The following is a 21,858-nucleotide window of genomic DNA, read 5'->3' as shown; positions in this document are numbered from 1 at the left end:
AGGCTAATAAATGCGGACTCTGCCTCTGGAGTCCACACTTTAGCGTTCACACCCTTCTTGGTAAGGGTCGAGATGGGAGCCGTCAGAGAAGAGAAGTTAGGAATAAACTGCCGGTAGAAATTGGCGAATCCCAGGAACCGCTGTATGGCCCTTAAGCCTTGAGGACTTGGCCACTCCAGGACAGCTTTCACTTTCTCAGAATCCATCTTGAGGCCTTGATCCGAGATGATGTAGCCCAGGAAGGGCAGAGAACTCCTCTCAAAGACGCACTTCTCCAGCTTGGCGTATAAATGATTCTCCCTCAATCGTAGTAGAACCTGACGGACATGCCTCCGATGAGTCGTTGGATCTGGGGAGAAAATCAAAATATCATTGAGATAAACAACAACACAGACATAGAGTAGATCCCGGAAGATATCGTTAACAAACTCCTGAAACACTGCGGAAGCGTTACACAGTCCGAAGGGCATCACTAGGTATTCGTAGTGCCCGTCCCGGGTGTTAAATGCCATCTTCCATTCATCACCCCGGCAAATCCGGACTAGATTGTAAGCCCCCCGCAGGTCTAGCTTAGAAAATTTTTTGTCTCCTTGTATGCGATCAAACAGCTCAGAAATGAGTGGCAACGGGTATTTGTTCTTGACTGAGATCAGGTTGAGGCCCCGGTAGTCAATGCAGGGAAGAAGGGATCCGTCCTTCTTTTTAACAAAGAAGAATCCAGCCCTGGCCGGGGAGGAAGACTTTCGTATGAAAGCCCTCTCCAGATTCTCCTTGATATAGGCCGACATGGATAAAGACTCAGGCGGGAGAGAGGCATTAGGAACCAATTCAATGGGGCAGTCATAGGTCCGATGTGGAGGCAACGTCTCAGCCTCTCTTTTGCTGAAAACATCTGCATACTGAGCAAATTGGGGAGGCAGTCCCGCCAACGACTGAGGCAGAGGAGGCTTGACAGGATGGATCTGCAACAGACAACGACCATGGCACTTGGAGCCCCATTGGAGAACCTCTCCAGAATTCCAGTCCAGGACTTGATACTAAGGAACAGCACGGGAAACAGGAACGGGGAACAAGGCACGGGTAACAACAGGAACGGGAAACACTAAGGGACCATTTGCAAGACAGACTGGGAAAACTAACAACGCTCAGGCAAGGATAAGAAGGCCAGTGGCCTTCTTATAGACCAGGAAATCATGGCAGTTGATGATGATGACTTTAAGGCCGGGCACGAGCGTGCGCGCGCACCCTACGGGACACAGCCGAACGGAGTGGAAGTGAGCGCTGGCGTCTCCTAGGAAGGTGATGGGGACCAGCGCTCACGGATCCATGGCTGCGGGCGTCGGGAGGTGAGTAAACCCGACGGCCCGCAGCCATGGACGCTACAGAGCCGAACCATGAAGCCAATTAATATCCCGGTAATTAAAATCTCCCATTATCACTACAGTACCAGCCTGTGCAGCCCGCTCCATCTGTTTGTATAGCTGAACTTCCATCTCCTCAGTTATATTTGGGGGGTCTATAGATTACACCAAAAGTTATTTTTTTTCAGTGTTTACCTCCCTTTCTAGTTCCACCCACAAGGTTTCAACCTCATCACGATCTTCACCCTTTAATGTCTCTTTCACACGCACCTTCATATCACTTCTCACATACAGACATACACCACCGCCTTTCCTATTTGTCCTGTTTTTCTGAAAAAGTGTAAAACCCTGTAGATTTACAACCCAGTCGTGTGAAGGGTCTAGGCATGTTTCAGCAACAACATATATCTATATTTTCTTCCAGTATCAAGGCCTCCAGCTCCCCCATTTTGTTTGCTAGACTTCTGGCATTTGTGAACATAAACTTTAACTTGCCTTTCAGTTTTTCACTTTCATTATCAGAAATGTGATTATTTGGCCATTTTTATTTTAATTTTCACTGCTGTTTTGTAACAAAAGCAACTCCCTATCCTGCTGTCTAGTCCGCTCCCCACAGTCTGTTTCTCCCCCCCACCAATATAGTCTGACCCCTCTCTAACCTGACTACCCCTATATTTTCTACATTGACCTCCCTCCTTAGCCCTAGTTTAAATACTCTGCCACCCCAGCTAGAATTTTCTCCCCCAGCACAGCAGACCCCCTTCCATTTTGGTGCAAATCATCTGAAGAATACAGTTTTTACCCCAATGAAAAGTCAGCCCAGTGCTCTAGGAACCCAAAGCCTTCTCCTCTACACCAAGATTTAAGCCATGCATTTAACTCCCTGAGCTCCCGCTGTACTGAGCTTGGTCCTGGTGTTGTATATATGTATTGAGCTTTGTTCTGGTGCTGTATATATGTACTGAGCTTGGGTCCAGTGTTGTGTTTATATGTACTGAGGTTTGTTGTGGTACTGTATATATGTACTGAGCTTGGTTCTAGTGCTGTATATATGTACTGAGCTTGGTTCTAGGGATGTATATAAGTATTGAACTTGGAGCCGTATATGTCAGAGCTTGGTTCTGGAGCCATATATGTAATGAGCTTTGTTCTGGTGTTGTATATATGTACTGAGCTTGGTTCTGATGTTGCATATATGTACTGAGCTTTGTTTTGGTGCTGTATATATGTATGAGCTTGGTTCTGGTGCTGTATATATGTACTAAGCTTTGTTCTGGATCTGTATATTTGTACTGAGCTTGGGTCGAGTGTTGTGTATATATGTACTGAGCTTGGTTCTGGTGCTGTACATATGTACTAAACTTGGTTCTGGATCTGTATATATGTACTGAGCTTGGTTCTGGGGATGTATATATGTATTGAGATTGGTTCTGGGGATGTATATATGTATTTAGCTTGGTTCTGGAGCCGTATATGTCAGAGCTTGGTTCTGGAGCCGTAAATGTAATGAGCTTTATTCTTGTGTTGTATATATGTACTGAGCTTTGTTCTGGTGTTGCATATATGTACTGAGCTTGGTTTTGGTGCTGTATATATATATTTGAGCCTGGTTCTAATGCTGTAATTATATAGAATATATTTATAATAACAAAATTGAAGGGCAGATGGAATTGTTTTCAATTCATTGTATATTTAATGGGAACCTGTCAGGTAGTTTTAACCCCTTGAAACGCCACCATGCAGTAATACATGACCTGACAATATTTCCAAACATTCCCTTATATGTTTTTTTCAGATGCCGCAAAATCTATAAAATCAACTTTTAAAATGGTGCACACTATATACTAATTACTCATTGAAGGGTCATGGGGCGGTGCCGCTATCCTGAAGAGTCACATAGACCTGCCTCCAAACCCAGCTTTCCATGCTTTATTGAGATCCCTCTAGCTGTAAAACATCATTACCAGTCTCCTCCAACTTTCTCGATGCGCCTTTGCCTTGTACTCCTTGGACACGCAGCGAGGTGTACTCTGCCCGGCTGCATCGTGCATGTCAGTACAAGGAAAGAGCATATCTGCAAGAGCTGGGGGAGGCTGCTAGTGATGTAGAATAGCCAGGGGGTGTCAATCAAAATCTGGGGGAGGGACAGCAGAAAAGCTAGAATCGGCCCTGGGGGAGGGACAGCATTTGTAGGGGATAGCAGACGTGCGTCACGATAGGCACGTCTGCTAGTGGTAGAAGTTAGAACACGCCTCTCTGACGATGCATGCACCGCCAGAGAGGAACAGGAAAGCAGGGAAGTGGTCATGCGGTGAGGTTAGTGTGGTACTCACCTCCTGCCCTATTCAACTTTAAATTGATCGGCTGATGCTAGGGAAGGATAATTATACAGCAAGGCCGGGTCCATCTAACTCACTGCAGAGGGTTCTATGGGGGGATAATAATTTTCCCCCCTTCATAGAGCCCGCTGCAGTTACTTATATGGTTGGACCCCCCTTTCTGTATAATCCCCCTTCCCATAGAGCCCTCAGAAGTTACTGGGGGCTCTGTAGGGGGGTCTGAGTGACTAACTGCTGAAGTTTCTATGGGAGGGATATCCCCCCCCCACAGAGTCATCCGTGTCAGACACTTAGACCCCCCTATAGAGCCCCCAGCAGTCAGTCAGACAATCTGACCTCGCCTTGCAATATAATCCCCCCCCCCCATACAGCCCTCAGTAGTTATTTTATTACAAGGGGAGGGGTGTCTGACTACTTAAGGGGGTTTCCCCATGAGGGACATTTATGACATATCCACAAGATATCAAAAAATGAAAAGTATGGACAGCAGCACACATCTCCCAAAGTAGTAGCAAAAAGGAGAAGTTTATACGGGTGTAACCAATCTGGTTCTCGCAGTAATTGTGGGACACACTTTGTTCCTTGCTGTTGAACTCACCTCAAAATCACATCTTCTTGGTTTGTTTAATTCAATATTAACAGCATGGGAATAATTGACATCCTCCATATTTGTCTCTTTCTCACCTACCCAACACTGGGGCATCCTAATATCAATCTCATCCCGAGTGCATTCTGTATACTGCAGGTCACTGTGCCGATCAGAACAATGGGTCTCTTCTCTATCACACACGTCATCTTCTGCGACCACCTCTTTTAACATGAGGTTGTAGGCCTTTCTCTCTGGACGGTGCATAATCTATTTGCTCTGGAGTATTAGCACATGATTCTTTATCACTCTGCATTTTACTTTCATGTGACAATGTTACGTCAGTTACAGCACATAAACGGACAGGAGTTAACTCTTTGTGTGCTGACAAGGTTGAGCACGTACATGAAATCGGCTCACTACAATCGGCCTGACTCGCTCTGAGCCCTGGAACCTGAGCATCATAACATATACACCCACCCAGTGGCAGATCATCATTAGGGCGGTTTGGGCGGACGCCCGGGGCCCAAGGCTCCCAGGGGGCCCATGGCTGCCCGAACCCCCTCATGCCCGGTGGCGTCGCTAGCACCGGAGAGAGCCCCGATGCCAGGACCGCACCTGTCATGAGGCGAGGTGAGCTTCTGCCCTACTTATCAGCCATGCTGAAACTCCCCCTCCAGCCCCCCTTCCCTGCTCTACACATCTCTCCTCCTGCTGCTAGCAGTTGGGACATGGGGGAGGGGAGACTCTCTGCGGGCTCTGTGTAGGGCTGTGAGCAGGAGAAACGCTGTGTGAAGACTCCCCCCAGATCAACCTGCTGAACGCCCTTCACAAATATCCTACATAAAAGGTAAGTGCATGTGTGTTTACAATGTGTACTTTATATGTGTATAATGTGCATACTCATGTGTGTCTGTGATGTGTACGTGTGTGTGTGTGTGTGTGTTATATATATATTTCTACAGCAATTCCGCAGAAACTAGCAGAAATTCTGCCGCAGAAAAAAAGCACCATTTCCTGCATTTTTGCTGCAGAAAATGGTGCGTATTTTGCTTCGTTTTTCTCAATGTTGGGAGATGGTGACATCTCCTCTGAAAAACGCGGCAATTCTGACCACTTTCCGCTGCAGGAATTGGCATGCTGCAGTACGAGAAATATGCACCGCAGGACAAAATGTCTGGTCAGAAATTTTATGCAGCGTCTGGATGAGATTTGCTAAATCTCACTCACTTTGCCACTACTGTATTCTGCGTATTTTCCGGGCGGAAAATACGCAGCAATTCCGTTAAGTGTGGACAAGCCCTAATACAGTAGCAGCAGTGTAGATTAGATGTGAACAATTCTTATCCACACGCTGCATAAATGATAAGTGGGGTGCGTTTTTTTATTCCACAGCATGTCAATTGTATTTGCGTAAATGCTGCTCATTTGTTTAGGGTTTTCCCCATTTAATTCAATGGGGAGGCAAAACCCGCAACAGTTTGCTAATTGACATATTTAGCTTATGCGGTGACATGATATTGTGTTTGTGTAATGGACAGCAGATGATATGAATTATGCACTATTGCAATTTACATGCTGACCTCATGATCTTTCATATAATACTTTTGTCTACCGCAGTTATGTCCCTGTGTTAAGGTGTTTTCTATACCATACCCTTGTGGTTTGGTGCTGTCTTTATACCATCCCTGTGATTCAACATTATTTTGGAGTGGTTCATATATAACTTTTTTCTCTTTTTAGAAACCTCGCTTTGTTTGTTTTTTATTATGTATGTTATATTTATATGCAATACAATTGATTTTTTACAATATGTATAGCCTTGTGACTCTTGGTTCTCAATTTTGTTATCTGATATAGTAGAGTCCTGCTATTCTTTGATTAGATAATTTGGGGGTACTTTGTACATACGTGCTGGTCGTACCTAACCACTTACTTTCTCCTGTGGGACATTTATTCAAAATAGCAGATGTTATGTAAAAACGCAATTTAGAAAAAAATAAAATCTTATACTTGCCCAGAATTCTGTTTCTTCGTCCGGGCCGGGCTTCTGGGATGACGTTTCACCTCATGTGACTGCTGCAGCCAATCACAGGCCAATCACAGACTGCAGCAGTCATATGGGATAAAATGTCATCCCAGGACTGCACTGTAGCGACGCTGTGTAGCACTATATACAAGGGGGGGGGGGTGCTGTGTGGCACTATATAAGGAAGGGAGCGCTGTGTCGCACTATATGCAAGGGGGAGTGCTGTGTGGCTCTATTTATAGGGGGCTGTGTGATGCTACCTTTAGGGGGCTGTGTGGCGCTCTCTACAGGGGATTGTGTGTGTGGCGCTATCTACAGGTGTGTGTGTGTGTGTGTGTGTGTGTGTGGCGCTATCTACAGGTGTGTGTGTGTGTGTGGCGCTATCTACAGGTGTGTGTGTGTGTGTGTGTGTGGCGCTATCTACAGGGGGGTGTGTGGCGCTATCTACAGGGGGGTGTGTGTGTGGCGCTGTCTACATGGGGGGTTGGCGCTATCTACAGGGGGCACTGTGTATGTGGTGCTTTACTTTACAGTGTGTGACACAATTATATTCAGGGGCGCAGTGCATGGTGATATTATATTTAAGGGCTGCAGGAATGGGTCATGGCCAGGAGAAGTCATCACAAGCTCTGGACCGGATGGAGAAGAAAAGAGGAAAAAAAAACTACTAGCATTTGAGACGTCGTCACCTGTGAGTCACTGGATTTGTAGTGAATCTGTCCCCTCTCCTGACATGTTTATTATAGGAAATCCTTGTATTCCACATAACGTCTTTGTGCAGTCCAGAACTGATAGAAAAATTGGTGTTACCATTCCCCTTGTAAGGAGGTTGTGTCCCTGCACAGTGTGATACTGTCAGTATGTAGGGACACAGCCCTGTGAAAGGGGAATCGTAACACCCATTTGTTAATACTTGTGCAAAAAGGTAGTGTTAGCAATAGTTACAGCGCGGCAGCGTGGCGGTGGAGAAGGGGGGCCCAAGTTTGGGTAACAGCCCAGGGCCCATCGTCTTCTTAATCCGCCACTGTATACACCAATTGGATGTGGTACGCAATGTATTGTCAGCTACAACACCACTTTCAGTAGCTTTACTCCCCTCCATCCTGGAGTTCAAAACATGTGTCTCAGCATTTACATGCTCCGACTGGCTAGCCAGAGAGAAATTCCCATGACACTGTTCAGACACTTCAGGTTTAAGATTATTAGACCAAAGAGTGGTCATCTCAACAGCAGTGTTTGGGCCCTGCTCCTGCTTAGTGGCAGAACACGACTTGTTGCCATTAGTAACCTGTTCTATATCACATACAATGTCAGTGACAGAAGCATGCACTGTAGTAGCATCCACTGAACACGGCTGGTTGCCGTTAGTAACCTGTTCTGTATCACATACAATGTCAGTGGCTAAAGCATACGCTGTAGTAGCATCCACTGAACACGGCTTGTTGCCATTAGTAACCTGTTCTATATCACATACGTCAGTGGCTGAAGCATCCACTGGACACAGCTTGTTGCCATTAGTAACCTGTTCTATATCACATACAATGTCAGTGGCTGAAGCATACACTGTAGTAGCATCCACTGAACACGACTAGTTGCCATTAGTAACCTGCTCTGTATCACATAAAATGTCAGTGGCTGAAGCATACACTGTAGTAGCATCCACTGAACACGGCTTGTTGCCATTAGTAACCTGTTCTATATCACATACAATGTCAGTTGCAGAATCATACACTGTAGTAGCGTCCACTGAACACGGCTTGTTGCCATTAGTAACCTGTTCTATATCACATACAATGTCAGTGGCTGAAGCATACACTGTAGTAGTAGCATCCATTGAACACGACTTGTTGCCATTAGAAACCTGCTCTATATCACATACAATGTCAGTGGCTGAAGCATACACTGTAGCAGCATCCACTGAACACGGCTTGTTGCCATTAGTAAACTGTTCTATATCACATACAATGTCAGTGGCAGAAGCATACACTGTAGTAGTGTCCACTGAACACGGCTTGTTGCCATTAGTAACCTGTTCTATATCACATACAATGTCAGTGGCTGAAGCATACACTGTAGTAGTAGCATCCATTGAACACGACTTGTTGCCATTAGTAACCTGTTCTATATCACATACAATGTCAGTGGTGAAGCATACACTGTAGTAGCATCCACTGAACACAGCTTGTTGCCATTAGAAACCTGCTCTATATCACATACAATGTCAGTGGCTGAAGCATACACTGTAGCAGCATCCACTGAACACGGTTTGTTGCCATTAGTAACCTGTTCTATATCACATACAATGTCAGTGATGAAACATACACTGTAGTAGCATCCACTGAACACGGCTTGTTGCCATTAGTAACCTGTTCTATATCACATACAATGTCAGTGGCTGAAGCATACGCTGTAGTAGTAGCATCTATTGAACACGACTTGTTGCCATTAGTAACCTGTTCTATATCACATACAATGTCAGTGGAGAAGCATACACTGTAGTAGCATCCACTGAACACAGCTTGGTGCCATTAGCAACCTGCTCTATATCACATACAATGTCAGTGGCTGAAGCATACACTGTAGTAGTAGCATCCACTGAACACGACTTGTTGATATTAGTAACCTGTTCTATATCACATACAATGTCAGTGGTTGAAGCATACACTGTAGTAGCATCCACTGAACACGGCTTGTTGCCATTAGTAACCTGTTCTATATCACATACAATGTCAGTGGCTAAAGCATACGCTGTAGTAGCATCCACTGAACACGGCTTGTTGCCATTAGTAACCTGTTCTATATCACATACGTCAGTGGCTGAAGCATCCACTGGACACAGCTTGTTGCCATTAGTAACCTGTTCTATATCACATACAATGTCAGTGGCTGAAGCATACACTGTAGTAGCATCCACTGAACACGACTAGTTGCCATTAGTAACCTGCTCTGTATCACATAAAATGTCAGTGGCTGAAGCATACACTGTAGTAGCATCCACTGAACACGGCTTGTTGCCATTAGTAACCTGTTCTATATCACATACAATGTCAGTTGCAGAATCATACACTGTAGTAGCGTCCACTGAACACGGCTTGTTGCCATTAGTAACCTGTTCTATATCACATACAATGTCAGTGGCTGAAGCATACACTGTAGTAGTAGCATCCATTGAACACGACTTGTTGCCATTAGAAACCTGCTCTATATCACATACAATGTCAGTGGCTGAAGCATACACTGTAGCAGCATCCACTGAACACGGCTTGTTGCCATTAGTAAACTGTTCTATATCACATACAATGTCAGTGGCAGAAGCATACACTGTAGTAGTGTCCACTGAACACGGCTTGTTGCCATTAGTAACCTGTTCTATATCACATACAATGTCAGTGGCTGAAGCATACACTGTAGTAGTAGCATCCATTGAACACGACTTGTTGCCATTAGTAACCTGTTCTATATCACATACAATGTCAGTGGTGAAGCATACACTGTAGTAGCATCCACTGAACACAGCTTGTTGCCATTAGAAACCTGCTCTATATCACATACAATGTCAGTGGCTGAAGCATACACTGTAGCAGCATCCACTGAACACGGTTTGTTGCCATTAGTAACCTGTTCTATATCACATACAATGTCAGTGATGAAACATACACTGTAGTAGCATCCACTGAACACGGCTTGTTGCCATTAGTAACCTGTTCTATATCACATACAATGTCAGTGGCTGAAGCATACGCTGTAGTAGTAGCATCTATTGAACACGACTTGTTGCCATTAGTAACCTGTTCTATATCACATACAATGTCAGTGGAGAAGCATACACTGTAGTAGCATCCACTGAACACAGCTTGGTGCCATTAGCAACCTGCTCTATATCACATACAATGTCAGTGGCTGAAGCATACACTGTAGTAGTAGCATCCACTGAACACGACTTGTTGATATTAGTAACCTGTTCTATATCACATACAATGTCAGTGGTTGAAGCATACACTGTAGTAGCATCCACTGAACACGGCTTGTTGCCATTAGTAACCTGTTCTATATCACATACAATGTCAGTGGTGAAGCATACACTGTAGTAGCATCCACTGAACACAGCTTGTTGCCATTAGCAACCTGCTCTATATCACATACAATGTCAGTGGCTGAAGCATACACTGTAGTAGCATCCACTGAACACGGCTTGTTGCCATTAGTAACCTTTTCTATATCACATACAAGGTTAGTGGCTGAAGCATACACTGTAGTAGCATCCACTGAACATGGCTTGTTGCCATTAGTAACCTGTTCTATATCACATACAATGTCAGTGACTGAAGCATACACTGTAGTAGCATCCACTGAATATGGCTTGTTGCCATTAGTAACCTGTTCTATATCACATACAATGTCAGTGGTGAAGCATACACTGTAGTAGCATCCACTGAACACAGCTTGTTGACATTAGCAACCTGCTCTATATCACATACAATGTCAGTGGCTGAAGCATACACTGTAGTAGAATCCACTGAACATGGCTTGTTGCCATTAGTAACCTTTTCTATATCACATACAAGGTTAGGGGCTGAAGCATACACTGTAGTAGCATCCACTGATCACGGCTTGAAGTCTAACTCCTGTGCTTCCCCCATCTCCTTGGAATGAGTGAGCATTACATCAGTCTCCGTTTCTACAGGATAAGGGCTTATTCAGATGAACGGGATATACGTCCGTGCAACGCGCGTGATTTTCACACGCGTCGCACGGACCTATATTAGTCTATGGGGCAGTGCAGACAGTTGCGTGATTTTTCCGCAGCGCGAGTCCGCTGCGAAAAAGTCACGACATGTCCGTTCTTTGGGCGTAGTTCGCGCATCATGCACCCATTGAAGTCAATGGGTGCGTGAAAATCACGCATGCCACACGGAAGCACTTCCGTGGGACAAGCATGATTCGCGCAAGAGCTGTGAAAAGGATGAATGAAAACAGAAAAGCACCACGTGCTTTTCTGCTTACAAACAACCAAACGGAGTGTCATAATGATGGCGGCTGCGCGAAAAGCACGCGGCCGCGCATCATACGGGGCTGATACACGGAGCTGTCAAGTGCCTTTTGCGCGCGCAAAACGCCGCGTTTTTTGCGCATGCAAAACGCACACGCTCGTGTGAATCCGGCCTAAGAATGACCTGTAGGGGGCAATATTTCTAAAGGTGCTGCAGTCACATCTATTGCACCATGCACATTTTCATCACAATCATTATGTATGACAGGGCTGTACTCCAGGTTACCACCATCAATCCCAACCTCTAGTGAAATCTCCTCAGATACACCTGGTCCATTACATGGTACGTCAGTGTGCAAGGACACATCCACCACCGCATACACCTCACTGACTCTATTTAACCGGTTAAGGACTAGGCTGTTTTACAGCTAAATGACTAGAGCAAATTTGACAATTTTGCTATGCGCTTCTTTAGATGACTATAACTCTGCAGGTGAATAAAGTTCATCTTTGAATTTTACACTCTTTTTAAAGGACAGATAGGGCTTTGTTTTAGTGACATTTGTCAGTATATATCATTTTTATTTTTTTCTCTAAAGTGGGCAAAATTGGAAAAAAATGCAAGAATTTAGCAATTGCGTCAGTTTATGATAGCATTTTTCACACACGGTATGGACCACGGACAAAATTCATCTCCTTTCACATTCTTCCACTTCTCCCGTGCATGGGGATACCAAATATGTGTGCCTTATTCACTGTGCGGGCATGTGCCAGGGCTTGGCATAAAAGGAGGCTTTTTGGCCTTTTCGGTCCAGGAATTTAGCATTTGATTTTATAGCTGCATACTGTTTTCTGGGGGGCGTAATGCTGCTGAAACATTAGAAACACCCCATAAATTACTTCATTCACACAAGTAGACCCCACAAGGTTTCCTTCAAGGGGTTTATCATATTTTTAGCAAGTCCAGTTTTCTTCTGAAAGCTTCTTGAATAAGATGGAACAAAATAAAATCAGCGCTTTTTTAGCAAATGCGTCAGTTTAGGCTAGTATTTTTCACACACGGTATAGACCACGGTCAAAACTCATCTCCTTTCATATTTTTCCACTTCTCCCGTGCATGGGGATACCAAATATGTGTGCCTTATTCACTGTGCGGGCATGTGCCAGGGCTTGGCATAAAAGGAGGCTTTTTGGTCCTGGAATTCTGCATTTGATTTTATAGCAGCATACTGTTTTCTGGGGGGTGTAATGCTGCTGAAACATTAGAATCACCCCATAAATGACTTCATTCACACAAGTAGACCCCACAAGGTTTCCTTCAAGGGGTTTATCATATTTTTAGACAGTCCAGTTTTCTTCTGAAAGTTTCTTGAATAAGATGGAACAAAATAAAATTAGCTTTTTTTTTTTTAACAAATGCGTCAGTTTATGCTAGCTTTTTCAGACACAAAATGGACCACAGACAAAATTCATCGCATTTCACATTCTTCCACTTCTCCTGTGCATGGGGATACCAAATATGTGTGCTTTAGGCCTCGTTTACACGAGCGTGTGCGTTTTGCGCGCGCAAAAAACGCTGCGTTTTGCGCGCGTTGGCATTGCGTTTTGCCTGCGTATACGCAGCGTTGTTGCGTTTTAAACGCGCGCATGACTAGCGTTTGCAACGCGCGTCAAAAACGCAGAGGAGATTCATGCCAGGCCAGCCTACAAATAGGCCAGCTGGCCCAACCCCTGCTTGCTGGGAGAAGCAGGTTTAGCACCTTAATCTCCGCCTCTGCCGAGCTCGTCGATGTGTGGAATATGGCTTTGCCATTATGTCGCGCAGGTGGCGTGTCTTTGGGACGACAATGCAATTGTCCATGCAGAATGTGACACGTGTTATAGAATTGTGTGTCGGTCTGCATAACTTCTGCTGCATTAATGATGCTACCTTTGATGCAGCACATATACTTACAGATGCAGGCAGCAGCCTCAGTGTCCCGGTTATTCCTCTCGGCCGATCTCTCTCATCCCGCCCTCGCATGAGGGATACTTTGGCGGCATATTTGGAATGTCGATCTGGAGCCGCACCGTGGGTGCGTGATGACCTTTGAAGGGTTCTCTGTTGTTTGTCGGCTTACCTACACACGTCACATGTGGGCTGGGGTTTTTATTTTTTCGTGGTTGTTGTTGGGTTAGGGACTTGCAAAACAAGAGGAGTCGCGGGCTGCGACCTTACATCTGTCTGGGTTTGAGCAGGACTTTATAAAGTTGGCAACCTTCTTTCTGGAGATAGAATGTTGTGTGGGCGAAAGTTTGGAAAGGCCAATTGCTAGTGTACATAGTTTGCCTCGGGGCCCATGACAGCACCTAAACGTCCGCACCTCTTGCAAACCATATCAAACCCCGAGTGATTAACTAAAACCTCATATCACGTGTGTATTCATTGGACCCAAATCCCAGAGGTGTGCGAGGGTATAGGCCAAGGAAATGTGGGCCAAACATTGTGTGGAGGGCTATCAATGAAAAACAACACGAAATATAACCATTCAACATTAAAGTTTTTAATACAGGGTTTTGCAAAAGCCCAAAAATGTTTCATCAAACAAAAAACACCAACATGGTGTATAATATCGATCCAACACAAAAACAGGACGGCGAGTTGGCATCCCTGCACCCAAAAATAGTGTGGCGTCACAAATTCTGGCCTCCAACACACTTAAAGGTGTTGGTACTGGTGGCCCGGGGGCGAATAGGCCTGCATTTCAGCACCACTATGCTGGACCTGGAGCTGTGTAGGTTGTTCCTCGGCAGCATAGTGGTGCTGATGTTGTCCGGGGTATGTTGGGCCAGGGAAGTGGGGAGCCATAGGGCGCATATACGGATGCGGGCGGTGCATCTGGGGGCCTGGGTGGAATGGGCCCGGCACCTGGGGCGTGGTGGCCGGCATGGCTGTACTGCGCCACTGTTCAATGGCCGTGAAGCACACGTGCGGATTGTGGGGCGGTCTGGAAGCGTCGATCAACGTCACGATCGACGCTTGCAGACGGCCCATACGGTCCATGGGGACCAGCCGGAGGAGGGGAACGATGCTTCGGCCAAAGGCGTCGTTCCCGTCCTCATCAGCGGCTCGCCGTAGATAGTCCAGGACCCGGGCATCTACTTGCCCCGCTGCGGAGGCCTGTTGAGCACGGGCCCGGCGAGTGCGGGCACGCACGGGGCGCTCCTCTGCCGGAGAGGCGACGGCCCGTGCGGACTGGCCAGGGGCGGGCTCCAGGGGTGTCGGCTCTGGGCTAGGGGGCAGGACAGGGGCAGCAGGAGGTTCCGGCCGAGACTCGCCCACGTCTGTCTCTTCTGCGGTATCCTCCAAATTGTCTGTGGTTCTAGAAAGAGGAAATTACGTTAGAACAGAATATATAACAATGCCTACAACAACACGATGGCAAACAGGACATGGGCGAACACACATTAGACACATGCAATGGCAGAAACTCTTACGTGCGCATCTCCATGATGTCCTTCAAGAACATCAGCTGTTGGGTATACATATACGGTCGCTTGCGAGATGCGCCATCCCCGCTGCGTCCCCTTTCACCCATTTCACGCCGGAATTGGTCACGGCAGCTCCGCCACCGTGTTTTGATCTCTTGGACTGTTGGAGTTAAAAAACAGATATCATGCCATCAGACCTATGACCTCTCACTTTAAATTAAGGGCCCTGCACTGCCAATTACGTGGTACACGGTGATGCGCCTGCTCCACAAAAGTTTCTCGTGAAAATGCGCAGAAGACACATACAGGGCCCCAGTTCTTCAAAAGGGATGTCATGCTTTGCCAGAAAATGCCTGGTACTCACCCAACCGACTGCGGTCACGGGTTCGGCCACTCTCCCACTCCTGGCCAAACAGCTCCTTTGCCACCTCCTCCCAGGCGTCCTCCTTGGCCGTCCGGTTGTGGTACGCCTCCGAGCGAGTGTCCCAAATTTCGTGGTGTCCCTGGACCAGGACGAGGAGGCGCTCCACGTCCATCCCACGCGGCATGGCAGCAGATGTTGACAGTGGAAGATACCTTCACAGTCTCCAGTCACTAGCCCTGCCCACTCGCAGTGGAAACTCAAGCACTTCCTGGTTTTTGTTTGCTTTGTCCAGCTTTATAGACTGTTTTTCATGGACATAACAAGTGATGCGTGATTTTCGCGCATGCAACGCAGGAGCGTCCGTGTGGCATGCGTTGTTTTCACGCACCCATTGACTTCAATGGGTGCGTGATGCGCGAAAAACGCACGATTTTAGAACATGTCGTGAGTTTTACGCAACGCACGCGCACTGCGCAAAATTCACGCATCGTCTAAACAGCCCCATAGACTATTATAGGTGCGTACGACACGCGTGAAAAGCACGCGCGTCGCACGCGCGTATAATACGCTCGTGTAAATGAGGCCTTATTCACGGGCATGTGCCAGGGCTTGGCATAAAAGGAGGCTTTTTGGCCTTTTCGGTCCAGGAATTCTGCACTTGACTTTATAGCCGCATACTGTTTTCTGGGGGGCCTAATGCTGCTGAAAGATTAGAATCACCCCATAAATTACTTCATTCACGCAAGTAGACCCCACAAGGTTTTCTTCAAGGGGTTTATCATATTTTTAGACAGTCCATTTTTCTTCAAATATGTGTGCCTTATTTATCACATAGAGAAGTAGGAGGGCGGACGATAGAAGAAGCTAATTTCACAAATCGCTTTTTTTCAAAGCTGGTTTTACAAAACTCAACAGAGTTTCTATAACACTTCCAAAAAATCTGCTCTTGAAGCAGAAATCCCAAAATATTCATCTAGGGGTATAATGGGAATTTTTTTGGGGGGGTTTTCTAAAATAAGAAATTGCAGGTTTATGCAAATGGAGCCCTCCAGCAGATGAACTTTAGAGAATATGCAAACATGACATCCACCCCCCACCCACCCATTCCCTCCCTCACCCTTGGAGTAAAATCAGGGGAAAAATAAAAACGTAATGTAGGGCAAATATATTTTCAACGAATTAACTAAAATCTAATAATTCAGAACAGTGTGGTATTTTTTAAAACATGGCTCAATGCACAGGCCTGGTTGTGAGGGACAGAAATATCGGGAATCTTTGCGGTGCCCGTCTTTTCTGCAGACGCGGCACTTTTTCTGGGGGTTGCTTCTGGTTGGTGTTGGGGGAATCCGACTGATGAAGTGTCTTTCAGTCAGTCGCGTGACATCCTCAGACTGGGGGCATTCTCGGGTGTCCTGAACATCAAAAATGAGGCCTTCAATAATTTTTTCCTGGAAATCCAGGTATGTGTCTCTGCCTCTGTTTTTTTTGTAGAGCACAAATGAGTTGTGGATGGCCACCTGTAACAAATAAATGGCCACTTTTTTGTACCAGGTTTTAGTTTTGCGTTTTACTAAATAGGGCTGTAAAACCTGGTCGCTTAAATCCACCCCCCCCCATGTACTTGTTATATTCGGACACGCTCACTGGTTTGTGCTTGTCCGATGTTGCCCCCCTTTCCCTCACTGCCACTGTTCCTGCGGTATGAATCGTGCTTAGCACATACACATCTTTGCGATCCCTGAACTTGACCGCCAGCAATTCTTCAGATGCATAAGCACAGGAGTCCCCCTTTACCATGCGCTTCCCCACTAATTGCTGTGGAAAACCAATTCTGTTTTTGCGCATGGTACCACATGCCCCAGTCCTTGCAGCATGCAAATGCCTAAACAGGGGCACACTGGAATAAAAATTATCACAGTACAGGTGGTACCCCTTGTGAAGCAGATATATCATGACCCGCTTTCACACAATTTGTAGAGCTTAACGCCATATCTTGCCCTTTTGGAAGGTAGATATTGGCGAAAGCTAAGTCTGCCATGAAAGTTGAGGAGGGATTCGTCCACACTTACATTCTGCTCAGGGGTGTAGAGTTGCAGAAATAAATTATTCAGGGAATTATTAGCGGTCTTATTTTGAACAACCGATCCCGGTTTGCATCGGTACTTGGGGGGGCCTGTGCGTTGTCATTGAAGTGGAGGAACCTCATTATTGTCTCATAACGAGACCTGGGCATTACTGCAGAATATACTGGGGTGGCTTGGGCGGGTCTTGTTGACCAGTGAGACCTAATGGAGGGCTTTTTGACAATACCCATATTTAGGGTGAACCCCAAAAAAATGTTTAATTCCTGCAAATTGGTGGGCGTCCAATCTCTGGCATGGGTGGATGAAGGTCTCTGCCTTATATATTGAGTGGCATATAAATTTGTTTCGTGGACAATCTGATTTAGGATGTCGTCCGTTATAAATAAATGGAAGTAATCCATTTGGACAAAATGTGTATTGTCCACGGTTATGCCAGGAGTGGCAGTAAATCCGTGGATTCTAGGCCCAAAAGATGGGGCAGGTGCCCATACAAGAGCCTGGACTGGAGGGACCAGGCTGTCCCGTGCTACAGCGCTACTTGGCCCTGCGCTTTCATGTTCTGCAGTTTCAACTGCATCAGGGACAACGTCCCCTGAAGATGAACCTGAAGTGACGCTGTCATCGTCACTACCTAAAACAGGTTCCATCTCGGACGCCATCTCTGATGCGGTCTCCGACTCAGACCACAGCATGGCGTATGCCTCCTCGGCGCTAAACAACTTCCTCGCCATAACGTAACTAACACTAACACTAACTAAACAATTTTTTATTTTATTTTTTATAAAACACACAAACTAACTGCTATATATATCTACACTACCGCTAACAAAAAAATAAACCACTATTGCTATATATATTATATATATGTGGATATATATATATATAATTATATACTCCCTACCTGCCTATTCTAATAGAATAAAAAAAGAAAGGTAGATAGATAGAAAAAAAGATAGATGGATAGATAGATTGTATAGATAGATAGAAATCTATCTATACAGAGAATGTTTTAGAGTGTAACTGTATTTTTTTTCACTGTAATCTTCTGGCAGCAATTCTCCCGAGTCTCTTCTTCTCCTCAAACTGAAACAATGAGGCAGGAGAAGAAAAGAGGCAGGAGATTTACTACCAGAAAAGTAAAAATAAAACAAATGTGGTCGCTGTGATAGGTTTTCACAGCGACCACATGTTCAGGGACCATCAGATTGGTCCCTGATACTCTGCCCAGTGCCCAGAGCTGTTGGTAACAGCGTGGGCACAGGGCTGTGTGCACGCGATCGCGTGCACACTGTTTTATATGCAGAAATGCATGTGATCGCTGTGATTGGTTGTCACAGCGATCACATGTTCAGGGGCCATAAGATTGGCCCCTGACATTCTGCCCAGTGCCCATGGCTGTTAGCAACAGCCAGGGCATAGAGCTGTGTGCACGCGATCGCACGTGCACAGTCTCTGAAGTGCCGCCGTAAATAGTCTATACGGCGGACTTCAGAGACCCTGACCGCTGGCCCTATAAATACGGCCAGCGGTCGGGAACCTGTTAATAGCTCCCTCTCTGCTGTAAAATGTGGAAATGTCTTCTCGGCATCTACGGTATCAACCTCTGTGAGAGAACTTTCAGTTTTACCCAGGGTCACCCCTGCAGCTTGCATTTTGGCAAATTCACCCACTCCTTCAGTAAAACTTATTTGATCATAGTCAATCACAGATGCACAAAGCAGCTGGTTGCCAGTAGCAACCACATTAGTTTCACCCAAAACTGACACGGCAACATTATTCTCTGGGTTACTATTAGTAATAGCACGCACATCACATGTGACACTCTCGACATTCTCAACTCCGGCCTCCAGGGGCGTACTTGAGCTCATCTCTTCTGTCTCGGCTGCTATTTCTGACCAGCCCATTCACACCCTGCAGTTACCTGTTCAGACTGTGTGACCTGTTCATGTGTTACAGACATGTTAAGTGCCAAACTGGACATATCGTTAGTGCCATCACATACCTGTTGTGTGTAATTTTCTACAGATATTACAGGAAACACATTTTTATCATCAGACACAGTTATTATAGCTGCATGTCAACCTTTAGAATTAGTAGCAGCATACTCTGACGAAGGCTTCTCCCAGGAATAGCCACCATGGTTATTTGGTATACTGTCTTTCTCCCATAGCTGCCAAAAATGAGGAAAATCTCTGCCAAGCACAAATTCCACAAGAAGTCCCTCACATTTTATGAGTTTGTGCTTTACAGTCCCAAAATCAGTCTCAAAAGTAAGAAGAACAGTCTCACCACTCTCAGGATTCTTCTTAACTAAATGTCCGGATGCACCCTCGACACGGCCTGGGTAGGATCCAAATCAACAAGTAGTGGCACTCCACCCACCACCAACTCCAAGGTCTTGATGTGCCATTTCTCTGGCATCTTGACCAAAGGACAACTAAGTGCACATTTCTCCGCTTGATGGCACTTCCCGCACAGCTCCTTCGGCTGAGCAACAGCCAACTGCTGTTGAACTTTGTTGCCCCTAGCAACGGCATCATGGCGCCACCGACGACTTGACTTTTTAACACTTGGCCACTCAGCAGCAGGACATCCGACCATGCAGAAATTCGCTCTCAGACATCTTCAGCCTGGCTCCGATTGGTTGCCCTTAGCAACGACCCTCACAGCTTGTATCTTTGACATCCAAGCTCTTTGCTCTGGCTTGCAAACCTTTTCCAAAACCTTATGATTCACCGACATCAAGGCACCTTGTGTTGTGGAGCATCCACCTTGTGCAGAGGTTTGTTTATCCAGCGACATCTGCAGTTGCGCCCGCACAGATTCTTGGTCTGCTTCAAACTGTGCCTGGACACTCTGGGTTGGTAGAGGTACCCTTTCTTTAGCTCTGACTGTTTCTGTCAAGGCCCTAATTTGCTTAACAAGGAGTTGGCCAGTCTCCTGCCATTGTACATTTGCCAATATCAACTGTTTCATCAGCTCCTCCATGCTGGACAAACCCGCATCTCGGTCTCTGAAGTTTCACAACTCAGCATAAACAGCCTCCCTCCTCAGACAGTCACTTTCAGAAATCCAGCTTCTGGCATTTTAAATTCCAAGTGCCCTTTTTATGCCCAAAACAATTCTCCACCATATTTTTGACAACTTGGGGTAAGTTGGCTCACAGGATCGCCATTTCCAGGGTAAGATTGTTGGCAGACTTAAGAATTTTCACTCCCACACAGTGGATTCGGTATGAAACTGGCCGCAACCAGCTTTATTGTCTTCAAAAAGGAAAAGCAATTTTACAAAACAGTTCAAAAATAAACCCTATGACAGGGGTCTCAAACTCAGCTGGGTAAGTGGGCCACATATAGAAAAAAATGGGAAGTTGACGGGACACATTACTTTCAAATTTGATACAATACAAAATCATTGTTAATCAATTCGTTATTTGGTCTACTATAAAACTATATTACTATAATAATAATAATAATAATACTACATTACTATAATAATACCGCTAGGTTTAAAATTTGAGATATTTCTCCACGTGCTTATTTCAACAATCCAGTTTTCCATTTTAAGTGTCGCTAAATTCAGTCTGGCCGCTCAGTTGGCAGTGTTTGAAGGACACACATGTCAGGATTAGGCAGCCCCTTTTAGATAGTGCCACAGAGCCCTCTGTAGATAATGCCACAGTGCCCTCTGTAGATAATGCCACAATGCCCTCTGTGGATACTGTCACAGTGCCCTCTGTGGATACTGCCACAGTGCCCTCTGTGGATGCTGCCACAGTGCCCTCTGTAGATGCTGACACAGAGTCCTCTGTAGATGCTGCCACAGAGTCCTCTGCAGATGATGCCACAGTGCCCTCTGCAGATGCTGCCACAGTGCCCTCCGCAGATGCTGCCACAGTGCCCTCCGTAGATGCTGCCCCAGTGCCCTCCATAGATGCTGCCACAGTGCCCTCCGCAGATGCTGCCACAGTGCCCTCCGCAGATGCTGCCACAGTGCCCTCTGCAGATAATGCCATACACCCCCCAAGTAGATAGCTCCATTGGGGCTCCCTCTAGGAGTTGAATCCCCAGCCAGAGCGTTGCCGACGCTTTGGCTGGGGATTCCTCTACTGTTGGAGCCTCTGACGTCACTGTCGATACACAGGGACATAAGGGGATCCTCCTGGACCTGAATGTGATATCAGAAGCAACCCCAGAGCTGGAGTCCCGGAGCAGAGCACTAGTAGAGGCTCTGGAACTCTGGGGAAGCCATTCACATCAATGTCCATATATGGACAGTGATGTCAGGGGCTTACCCAGAGCTGGAGTCCCGGAGCAGAGCCGCTTCTAGCACTAGCTGGGATTCCAGCTCTGCTCCTGACATCACTGTCCATATATGGACATGGATGTCAGGGGCAACCCCAGAGCTGGAGTCCTGGGCAGAGCGCTAGTAGGCTCTTCCTGGGACTTCAGCTGTGCTCCTGACATCACTGGGACTCCTGCTCTGGGGAAGCCCCAGACATTGCTGTCGATATGTGAATACCGATGTCAGAAGATTCCACAGAGTCCCGGAGCAGAGCCGATACTAGCGCTCTGCCCGGGACTCCACTCTGGGGAAAACCCTGACAACAATGTCTATATATGGACTGCGATGTC

The 21,858-nt window shown here is 46.2% G+C and overlaps 1 protein-coding gene across 1 annotated transcript; it reads right to left on the bottom strand.

Annotated features, from left to right (window-relative positions):
- Positions 1-13,832: 13,832 nt before the first annotated feature.
- LOC142738841 (uncharacterized) lies at positions 13,833-15,592 on the bottom strand. Its single transcript, XM_075849780.1, has 3 exons — positions 15,141-15,592; positions 14,783-14,936; positions 13,833-14,667 (listed from the first exon to the last, which is right to left on the bottom strand). The coding sequence occupies exons 1-3, from the start codon at positions 15,322-15,324 to the stop codon at positions 14,004-14,006; spliced, it is 1,002 nt and encodes a 333-aa protein (XP_075705895.1). The 5' UTR covers positions 15,325-15,592; the 3' UTR covers positions 13,833-14,003.
- Positions 15,593-21,858: the final 6,266 nt, after the last annotated feature.

The sequence above is a fragment of the Rhinoderma darwinii genome, chromosome 1, assembly GCF_050947455.1.
Source record: "Rhinoderma darwinii isolate aRhiDar2 chromosome 1, aRhiDar2.hap1, whole genome shotgun sequence".
Taxonomy (NCBI): domain Eukaryota; kingdom Metazoa; phylum Chordata; class Amphibia; order Anura; family Rhinodermatidae; genus Rhinoderma; species Rhinoderma darwinii.
The sequence above is the reverse complement of the archived record's forward strand: the minus strand, read 5'-3'. Positions and strand labels throughout refer to the sequence as shown.